Here is an 11,561-nt window from a genome sequence, read left to right on the forward strand (position 1 = left end):
ACCAGGAAAGCTCTGGGGCATCTGCAATGCCCCAGCTGTATAAGGCTTGCTCAGGCACAAGGGGCTCTGTGTGGGTCAACATTTGTTCCCCTGGTGGTTTGTGGGATTCATTTGAAGTGGCCACCATTTACGTCTACTCCTGATGGGGCGGGTATACCGTCAGATAGAAGAAAGAAAACTTATTTCGTCAGTCTCATAATTATAGTATCTTTCTTTCTAATTGAGGTAGCAGAGGGTACCTTTGAGAAGGTCTCTCTTTTCTATATTCACTAGGTGTTTGAGAGTATTGCTGGGTCCTTAAAAAAAAAATTAAACATCTTCGCAATGGCACACTTCCAGTTGAAACTGCCACATCACACCAAGTGCTTAAGCTTTTGTAATGCAAGGTTTAGGTGACTGTCCTGTTGTAGATGAGTTGCATAATGCCATTAACTTCCGTGAAGGCATGGTTACCTGCTCTGATATAATGCAGATAGACGCTAAGCAGTTACATGGAGAATCTAAAAATGTGGGTATAACAGAAGTGCAGAACTAATGAAGAGTGTCAGTGACGCATTGGAAAAAACTGTATCATTTATTCTAACCTTCAGCACTCCAAAATTACCTGATAATATTCTTGCACGCGGTATCCATCTTAATGTTTGACTATTTGTTCCCAATCCTGTGTGATGCTGCATATGTCAAAGATTTGGTCATACACTGCGGCATGTAATGGAAGGGAAATTCTGGAGGCTCCCTTATGAATCGAACGACTCTTAAATTTAGGAGTTGAGAGTTATGAGACGCGTACACTGTGGTGAAGCTTTCAAAGCTATGCAACATTTGGTATTTGTTGCTTCTTTTGCATCAGCCCTTAAGATATCAATTGCCAAGTCAAATAAGCATGTATGCTCTTGTCAATATACCTGTGGAAAGGGGAAGACACATTTGATCCTGAAACCATTCAGGGGCCATCAGCAATGGTCTTGGACCCTTGTCCACATACTGCTGCACACCATCAGAAACCCACTAAGCTGTCCTCTCTACCCATGCAACCAACTCCCCCCACAAGTAAGGAAAAACACCATACAAAAAGTTGTTCAAAATCGAAGATACATTATATGGATTTTCAGGATCAGAAATATGAGATGCAAATCCCCCCAGGGGATCCACAACTCTTTTGTGGATACGTGTGTAGCGAGCACGGGACCCCGAGCTAATGTGGCCCTCCTTCCTTTCCGGGCTGCATACCTTCCCTTTCCGCATCCTTCCCCATCCCCCATCTTCGCCACCCCCCGCCCCCCTCACCTCTGGCTCTTTCCTTCCCTTTCTCCCCCTATGGGAGTATGGTTTGTGCCTATGTCCAGAGACGGACGCTCGAAACTGTTACCAATTCCTTGCTTTCTACGCTCGCAAGTCTTCGTCTTTCCTCTGTCCTTCTCTTTTCCTTACTTCTTCTCTTTGCCCTTTTCTCCGCTGCGGCGTTTGAGACCCCTCTTCTTTCCTTTCCCTTTCTCTTTTTTCCTCCCTGTGCGTGTCTGAAGGCCGACCCACGCATTTCCATGTGTAGCCGGTGACGGGGTAACGCGTAATTCCCCGCCCCGGGTAGACAGGTAGGACACGTACGTACCCCCTGGTAACGGCCAGGCCCAGGGAGGGGTGATTACCCGAGCTGATACCTTCCGAAAGTGCCGATTGGTCCCTCCGTCCGCTTGTCGGAAGGTGTGACCTGAGGTGTGAACAATCACCTAAGGCGGGAGTGCCCTCAGAGGGCCCCCACAAAGGAGGAGCGCGCCATCGGAGACGCTGGTAATCATGGGGGATTCTTCCGCAATGGTTTCCTCACCTTCCACTATGTCTGCTCACAAGCGTAAGTTCACTGAGTCTCAGCCACAGACAGTTCTTCCATCGTTGCCACAGTTCCTTGTTGTTTCTCGGTCTGACGAAGGTCACGACTTCTCCACGGTCAACCCTTTCATTATTCAGAAAGGTGTCGATGCAATTGCAGGTCCTGTAAAATCTTGTTCCAGATTACGGAATGGCACCTTGTTGTTAGAAACAGTCTGTGCCCTCCAAGCACAAAAATTGCTGCGTACTTCACTGCTCCACACCTTCCCTGTCCGGGTTGAACCGCACCGCACTTTAAATTCCTCGCGTGGAGTCGTTTATACACACTCCCTCGATGGATTGTCTGACGAAGAAATTCAGCACTACCTGTCTGATCAGGGCGTAACGGCTGTTCATAGAGTTATGAAAAGGGTTGACACGAACATCATTCCAACCCGCACTGTGTTCTTGACATTTGACAAAGTTCAACTCCCATCGAAAATCAAAGCAGGCTATGAGATAATTTCCGTTCGCCCTTACGTCCCAAACCCTACGCGTTGCTATCGGTGTCAGCAGTTCAATCACACCAGCCAGTCCTGTTCCAATCCGGCCAAATGTGTTACGTGTGGCAAGGATGCCCATGAGGGTGCTTGTCCACCTCCATCCCCTCGCTGCATCAACTGTATGGGTGACCACGCTGCTTCCTCTCGAGATTGCCCCATTTATAAAGACGAAAAGCTCATCCAGGAAATCAGAGTGAAGGAAAAGGTGTCGACCTTTGCTGCTCGAAAATTATTCGCCAGTCGACAGCCCACCGTGCCTCTGACAGGAAAATACAGCACTGTCCTTGCTTCTCCTCGGCCAACAAAGGAGGCGGCCACGCAGACTTGCGACCTCACCTTTAGTACCACGGTCGTCAGATCGGCCAGCGCAAAGATCGCCCGTTCAACCTCACCACTTTCGCCTGCCCACTCTATGGCTCACCCTTCATCGGGTTCTGCTAAATCTCGAGCCCACAAGTCAGACACCAAGACTTTGAAAAAAGAGCACACTCGTGAAGATTTTTTACGTACCCCAACTTCACAACAATCGGTTCCTCCTTCATCTAAACATCATATTTCCAAGACGCTAATAAGAAACCCAGTTCATCTCCTTCTCCGCCAAGGCGTGTCTCATCTACAGCACCACCTGGCGGAAATCGCCCTTGGCCGTCTTCTGTGTCGCCGAGGCGCACCGCTGGCGGCCGATCAACCGGCCGATCGCTGGTGGCAGGAGCTGCTCCTGAACAACCTATGGATCAGGATCTTCTGCCTTCGGCTGAATGGCATTCCATGCTGTTGGTCGCAAGCTCTGAGCAGTCGTTGAGTTGACAGCAACCTTGGTCACATTCCTCCATTTTCTGTTCACCCTATGTTCATTATCCACTGGAATATCCGCGGCATTCGAACCAATCAGGATGAATTGTCGATCCTCTTACGATACTACTCGCCGGTCATCTTCTGTCTTCAGGAAACAAAGCTGCGTCCCCATGACCGCTTTGTTCTCCCTCATTTTCAGTCCGTCCGATATGATCTCCCCTCTGTTGAAGGCACTCCAGCCCATGGAGGACTCGTGATTCTTCTCCATGATAGTCTCCATTATCACCCAATCCACTTAAACACTTCCTTCCAAGCTGTCGCCGTCTGTCTTTCCCTTTCTGGATACACATTCTCTCTTTGTACTGTATACATTCCATCATCCACACCAATGACACGAGCTGATCTCCTTCATCTTCTTGGTCAGCTTCCACCCCCCTATTTGCTGGTTGGGTACTTCAATGCCCACCGCCCGCTTTGGGGATCTCCACATCCTTGTCCACGTGGCTCACTACAGCTAGACGTCTTCCACCAAGCAGATCTAGTTTGCCTCAACACTGGGGTCCCTACATTTTTGTCTGCCTCCACGAAAAATTTATCTCATTTGGACCTTGCGGTCGGTACTGTTCCGCTAGCTCGGCGCTTCGAATGGTTCGCCCTTGATGATACACACTCGAGTGACCACTTTCCATGTGTCCTTAGACTGCAGCCTCAACTGCCATATATGCACCCGTGACTCTGGAAGTTTGCCCAAGCCGATTGGACACTTTTCGTCTCTAGCGACGTTCGATGACCGTCACTTTCCCAGCGTCGACGATGAGGTCACACATATTACCGACGTTATTCTTACAGCTGCGAAACATTCAATACCACGCACCTCCGAATTGCCCCGGCGCCCCCCAGTTCCTTGGTGGAACGAGGCATGCCGTGACGCAATACGTGAGCGGCGACGTTCTCTTCGCGTTTTCCGCCACCATCCTACTGTGGCCAACTGTATCCGCTATAACCAGTTCCGTGCGCGATGCCGTCGTGTCATCCACGGTAGCAAGAAGGCAAGCTGGAAATTCTTTATTAGCTCATTTAGCACCTTCACTCCCTCCTCGGAAGTTTGGAGTCAGCTTCGACGGTTCTCAGGCGCGCCTAGTTTCTCCCCAGTCTCTGGGCTCACTGTCGCGCATGATACATTAGTGGACCCCGTCGCAATTTCTAACTCATTGGGTCAGCACTTTGCTGAGATTTCGAGCTCTTCAAATTACCCGCCAGCATTTCTCCCGAAGAAACCTGCAGCGGAAGTGCGACATCTTGCTTTCTCCTCTCAAAATCGTGAAAGCTACAGTACTGTTTTCTCCATGCGGGAACTCCAACATGCACTCTCTTCTTCTCGCTCCTCCACCCCAGGACTGGATGGTATCCACGTCCAAATGTTGCTGCATTTATCAACCCATAGCCTGCGTTAACTCCTTCGCCTTTATAATCGAATTTGGACCGACAGTACTTTTCCCAGACGATGGCGGGATGCTATCGTCGTTCCTGTTCCGAAACCTGGAAAGGACAAACATCTCCCCTCTAGCTGTCGCCCCATTTCTCTCACGAGTAGTGTCTGTAAGGTTTTGGAGCGTATGGTGAATTACAGTTTAGCTTGGTGGCTGGAATCCCGCAGTCTTTTAACACCTGCCCAATGCGGATTCCGAAAGCATCGTTCTGCAGTTGACCATCTTGTTTCTCTCTCCACTTATATCATGAACAATTTTCTCCGGAAATGCCAAACAGTAGCAATATTTTTTGATCTCGAGAGAGCATACGATACCTGTTGGAGGACAGGCATCCTCCGCACACTGTTCTCTTGGGGCTTTCGAGGCCGGCTGCCCCTTTTTCTTCGTGAATTTATGGCAGAGCGCACATTTAGAGTGCGGGTGAACAGTACTCTCTCCTGTACTTTCTTCCAAGAAAACAGGATACCCCAGGGCTCTGTGCTGAGTGTTGTACTGTTTGCCATTGCCATTAATCCAATTATGGACTGTCTCCTTCCCGATGTCTCAGGCTCCCTCTTTGTGGACGATTTTGCGATCTACTACAGCTCTCAACGGACTAGCCTTCTTGAACGACGTCTTCAAGGATGTCTCGATCGCCTCCACTCTTGGAGCATCGAAACCGGCTTCCATTTTTCTCCCAGTAAGACCGTTTGTGTTAATTTTTGGCGACGTAAGGAGTTTCTTCCGCCCTCCTTACATCTAGGTCCTGTCAACCTTCTGTTTTCAGACGTCGCTAAATTCTTGGGTCTTATGTTTGACAGAAAACTGTGCTGGTGCTCCCACGTTTCCTGTCTTTCGGCTCGCTGTCTGCGATCCCTCAACACCCTCCGTGTCCTGAATGGTACCTCCTGGGGAGCAGACCGAGTGGTCCTTCTCCGCCTCTATCGCGCCTTAGTGCGCTCGAAATTGGACTATGGAAGCATAGTCTACTCCTCTGCTCGGCCGTCTATTCTTCGGCATCTCGACTCTATCCACCACCATGGATTACGATTAGTGTCTGGAGCTTTTTACACCAGCCCTGTGGAAAGCATTTATGCTGAGACTGCTGAACCTCCGCTGTCCAATCGGCGAGCAGTCCTTCTGAGTCGTTATGCTAGCCATCTGTCTTCCATGCCTGCTAATCCAGCCCATGACATTTCTTTCAACGTCTCCTTTGATGTAGGGTATGCAGGCCGCCCCTCCTCCCTACTACCACCACCGGGAGTCCGCTTCCGTCAACTGCTCCATTCTCTTTCCTTCCGCTTTCCTAAAACCTTCTTGACAACTTGGGGTACAGCACCGCCTTGGCTCCGTCCCCGGATCTGCCTGCTCCGTGACCTTTGTCGATTTCCCAAGGATGGTACCCCTTCACTTGTTTATCGTCGGGCATTTGCTGCTCTATGTGCACAAATGACGGACGCCACATTTATTTACACCGACGGCTCGAAAACATCGTTAGGTGTAGGGAGTGCCTATATTGTTGGCGACACCCAAAATCCCTTTCGGCTTCCCGACCAGTGTTCGGTTTATACTGCGGAGCTTTACACTGTTCTCCAGGCTGTCCACTACATCCGCCGCCATCAGCGGATACAGTACGTAATCTGCTCCGATTCTCTCAGCTCTCTACTCAGTCTCCAAGCTCTTTACCCTGTGCACCCTCTGGTCCACCGGATTCAGGACTGTCTGCGCTTGCTCCACCTGGGGGGCGTCTCGGTGGCGTTCCTCTGGCTCCCGGGACATGTTGGTATCTGTGGAAATGAGGCGGCCGATATTGCAGCCAAGGCTGCAGTCTCTCCTCTTCGGCCAGCTATCCAATCGATTCCCTTCGCCGATCTACGGAGCGTTTTATGTCGTCGTGTTGTTCTTTTATGGCACGCGCATTGGTCGACACTTCCCCATAATAAATTGCGGGATGTGAAAGCTCTTCCTTGTGCTTGGATCTCTTCCTCCCGAACGAGTCGTCGGGAGGAGGTAATTTTAACTAGACTCCGGATAGGGCACTGTCTTTTTAGCCATCGACATCTTTTAAGCGGCGATCCTCCCCCACTCTGTCCCCACTGCTCTCAGCTGTGGACGGTACGACACCTTTTAATTGAGTGCCCCTATTTTAATCCGTTACGCTCCTGTCTACAGCTATCGCCTGATATATCGTCGATTTTAGCAGACGACACGCGCTCAGCCGATCGCGTTCTCGAGTTTATTAGTGCCAGTGAAATGACGTCAGTCATTTGAAGCCTTTTTTGGGACAACCAACCCCTTTCTGTAGTGGATTTTTAAGCCTTCCTTCTGCTTTTAGTTTCTCCAATTTTATGACTTTTGTTCCCATTGGTGCTGGTTTCCATTTTCGGTTTTTTACTGTTTCCTAAGTCACTGACCGGGCGCTAATGACCATAGCAGTTTTGCGCCGTAAAACCAAAACAAACAAAAAAAAAAGAGATGCAAATAAAGAATTCATACTTTCAAGTTGGAAAAAACGAGAGGCAGCAAAATCATTAGCTTCTCTAACACACTCCCTTTTTGATGGTGATATTATGGTCGAGGATACTGATATCCACGTGGAGGAACGGGAGAGTTAGGCACCATCTAATGGCCCCTTTGACCTCTAGGACATATCACCATTGCGAAAGGAGAAGGATGAGGACAACTCTCACTAATCAGTGGCCCCTGGGACTTCAATATTGCAGTAGAACTAAAGCCTCTGGCTGAGGAGGGGCCATTCTGCATCTGCTTACAAGAAATTCATTTTAGAGTCAGTGATATACCTGAGTTAATGGGTTACCACTCCCACAGGAAGGACAATCTTACTGGAGACAGGAATGAGGGTGGTGTGGCTGTTTTTGTCAATGACAGATGCCACACATTTCCTGTCCTTCTTACCACAGCCATACATGCAGTTGCCCGGAAATTCACACACCAGCTAAGATCACAGTGTGTTCTTTATGCCTTCCACTCATGGTCTGTTGGTTGCAGCTGCACTGACAAAGCTCTTCCACGTGCTACCCCACTCGTTCCTCTCGATGCTGAGGGACCTGGCTACCACTTGTTGCAGGATCTTGTCCATTTAGAGAATTGGTTCCCAACTGGTGGTCTGCAAGAATCAAAATATGGTCTGTGTAAATTTTAAAATTTCAAATTATTAATCTTTTTAAATTGCTAATCCATTTTGTGCGAGTGGTGCAGTGCCGCAGGCCCAGTGAGTACTAGTGATTGTGGGTGGCCAGGGGAGGAGTAAGCAATTGACATCATAGCATGGCATGAACCAGCCATTCAGTACACATTCTTTTGTTTTGGCCGATAATATCATTGATTCTGTTACATAGCATTATGCAATTAAAAATGAAGATAGTAAAAGTATATGTATTTATTTATTGTTATATTATTTCTTTATTTTATTATAAAAAAATACATTATTTTTACACTTTTGTTTGTTATCCTTTTATTCATTTGTATTTCTGTTTTATTTTGGGAAAGTGGCTTGTAATAGAAAATATGACAATAGTTACATTAAATTCATATTTAATTTAACCGTAATGGAGAAATAAACCACAATGTGTCACATACACAACCGTTCTCATGAATGATTCCTTGAAGCCAGTGAAATGAAGGCTTACAAATGGTCCATCGTAATTTCTCTGACCGTCCATCAGAATTCTTTGAAGGAACTTAATCCTTCTGTCACTGAAATGGTGTAAGGTGAAAATATGTGCACTAAGCTCTGGGCAGTGTATGTTTTATGATTCATGTATCTATAAATATTATAATTAAAATTTTAGTGTTATACATGTAGGGCATATCATAATTAGTAGCAAAAGCTCCCACATCTGAAACTTTATGGAAACCTAAGCAAAACGTTCCAGTAAACATGGGTCTGCAAATGAGCTGTTGACATTGTACTTGTAAATGTATGGTTACGAGCTGCCACTGACTTGAGTTATGAAATATTGTCCTAATTTGTACAGATGTAAACTATTGTATTAAGTCCTCATCTAATTGGACCCAAATTCCAACTAGGACAATGTTTGATGCAGAAATCAGTGGTCACTTACATCCACACATTTGTAGTTATCTTGTAGAAATATCTTTTGTGTACTGTTGTAATGTTTTTACTTTTGTTAGCATATATTTTCATCAGTGTCAGTTTTTTCTATTAATTATTATTCACCCTTGTGTCACTTGGGTCTCAAACCAGCCGTGAGCAATGATATCAAAGAAAGAATACTCTATAATGCTATAAATGGCATTATCCATTTCCAAGATGATTCCTGCTAATTATTTTGAAATTAGTAGGAGACACACTTAAGAGTTTTGCTTGGAACACACAATAGCCAACTACCACCATCATATCTGGAGCTTCTAAGGAATAACAAATGAAAATTTATGTGAATGGTTTGGTGGGATCCTGTTCATGCCCAGAGATGGTGTGAGAAGGAAATTGATGTATCTCTGTTATATAAACTGTCTTCAGTCAACACCTCCTGGTTCTTCCTGTGCTCGTAAGTGTGTTAAGAAGAAAAATGCAGAAACTACCAAATAGCTTTTGTGGGTGTTCTATGTTTTTGTGCAAAATATGGTGCTTTACTTGCCATTAATTTAAAGATTTGTTTGCAATCCATTGCATTATTTAAGAAATTACACTTGTACAACCTCATTAAACCTTTTTGTCAACCCTGTTTCAGAAAGTATAGTTTTCAGCTTACAGTTCTGATTCTTGAGTTTAGCTATGAATCTACTTATTATTTGCACTACAAATGGAACAAATTGGAGCTGGTGTTAAATTAAAAGTTTAAGGAAGTAGGAAGTTTGGATTAAAAAATACTAAAGATTTACTGGCCTCCAACAGGATGTTTTTTAAAAAATTGTCTTTTTCTTTTCTTTTTCCAGGCTCCTGTTCATCCAGTGTATAATATTAGCAAAGAAGCCTATCTGAATGCTGCTCTGTATTTTACAAATCTACCTACAGTACGAAGAAAACGGTCGTGAGGTTTCCTTTTTCATAGTAGAATCCACAAGCAAACTGAAAAGACATTAGGTGGTACAACATTGCTTCTTACCTAACACACAAAGTGTAAATGATACTGTTTTATATGGAATTCTTTGTATGGACTCTGAATAATGAAAAATGAAATGGTTGGAAGCATTGCAATGAAGGCATATCTGTCGTGCAAACACTGCATCATCCATTACTGGAAAAAAAAAATTACTAAATTCTTGAAGGACTGGGATACCAAGAAAAATCGTACCCTGTTGGCTTAATTATGTATAATCGCGATGAACTTTAAACTATAGTTCTGTCATTGTGATTATGTTGTTCCAATCTTTTGAGTTTTGGAAATTTTATGATAAACCGTTATAGGTTACTCTAGAAAGGCAGTGGACTTAACTACAGTTCTCTCCCTAATACAGTTAACCATAAAGTTGGTGAGCCAACACTTCTTCCTACAACCAAGATAATGGAAAAGTGTTGCTACAAATACAGATAACGCTCATTCACATATTTCCATCCCCCATTCCTGCTCACCTCCCCTCATTCCCCCTCTTCCGCTCCCCCATCCCCCTCTCCTGATGCTTTTCTCTCTAAAATTGAGTGAAGGGAACAGGCTTGTAAGTTGAAGCATAACAGTGTTATTTGTTTCTCACCAAAGAATTTGGCAGTGTTTTGTAGTGTTTATGTTCATGGAAATGAGTAGAGAATTCATCTGACAGATGAACAGAATAACTCAACAAGACACGACAGAGCACAGATTTTCTTCAGCCCTCTTCCCCCTTCCAATATGCTATGCTTATGATTTTTCAAACCTGAATTCAGCAGGTAAAAATATAGCAGGAGAGAGAGCTTTAGATTCACATATGAGATAGTACTGCAGAATGTTAGTATCCAGCCTAAAGATGCATACACAAGGTAAAAATAAAATTCCACCGAGCTCCAGAATCTATACAGCTTTCATCAATTTATATGAAACCATCGCATGATTATATCTTTTGTAAAAAATAAAAATAAATAAATAAAAAAAATTATATGTAAACAGTTGTACCAGTACTTTTCTTTTACGTGTCACATACACATCAGAGCAGATGGAATTGTCATTATGATATGCTTTCATTGAAGAAAGAGAAGGGGAGTTTGTTGAATGTTGTTTTGTTATGGATACTTTGCATATGTCCTTGTTGAAGATTGATTAGTAATTTGATTGAGACAGACATATTGACCAATAATTTTAGTGATTTTTACATGTCTGGTAAGTGATGAAAAATAATAAAAAGTGAACTATCTCTGTTTTAGCGATGTCTGTTTACACTTCATGTGAATAAAATTGTGAAAGTTTGGTTGTTATTTATGAATGATCAAATTACATTTTTACGCTCTTATCTTGGAGAATGATACGCTTTTCGATACTATTAACTTGTATATAATAAAGAAATATGGCTATTGCCGTTGCATAAAAGAATGGTTTTATGTCTACAGATTCCTCTCTCCTTTGCCATACCTAGGACAAAATTTGTGTATTGACAGATGTAAGCGGCAAATAATGCTGTATTTGTGAGAAACTGCATTGCACCTAGATGGTTTTTAATTTTGTATACCTGTTGGCCAATTGGTACTTACGTTTAATCATACAAGGTCTTCTTTTAGATACTTCTTTTTAAATATGACAGTGAACTCAGCAATTTGTGAATGCACTCTAAGAAGCTGCATCTATTTGCTATCAACAAATGCTATGAAAGAAGCACTTCTCCATCTTGCATTTGAACTTACTAGGTCTACAACTCTGCTTCCACCGTTTTTTTCTCGAGGTTCAGGGCTTTATTGTGAAAAACTTACAAAACAATTATGATTCATAGTATTACCCATTGCCAGCCACTACATTGTCCCATCTTTCAGATAGCATAT

The 11,561-nt window shown here is 44.4% G+C and overlaps 1 protein-coding gene across 3 annotated transcripts in view; it reads left to right on the forward strand.

Annotated features, from left to right (window-relative positions):
• The window catches only part of LOC126259811 (protein farnesyltransferase subunit beta), a 104,681-nt gene extending 93,631 nt beyond the window's left edge, over positions 1-11,050 (forward strand). Inside the window, exon 10 of one of the 3 annotated variants that reach the window (XM_049956847.1) lies at positions 9,554-11,047. In XM_049956847.1, the coding sequence (XP_049812804.1) occupies positions 9,554-9,652 (99 nt within the window). In that variant the 3' untranslated portion in view covers positions 9,653-11,047. Of the gene's footprint in view, positions 1-9,553 lie in introns of all 3 variants that reach the window. The other 2 variants (XM_049956848.1, XM_049956849.1) reach the window with 2 other exon arrangements.
• Positions 11,051-11,561: the final 511 nt, after the last annotated feature.

The sequence above is a fragment of the Schistocerca nitens genome, chromosome 5, assembly GCF_023898315.1.
Source record: "Schistocerca nitens isolate TAMUIC-IGC-003100 chromosome 5, iqSchNite1.1, whole genome shotgun sequence".
NCBI classification, from domain to species: Eukaryota; Metazoa; Arthropoda; class Insecta; order Orthoptera; family Acrididae; genus Schistocerca; species Schistocerca nitens.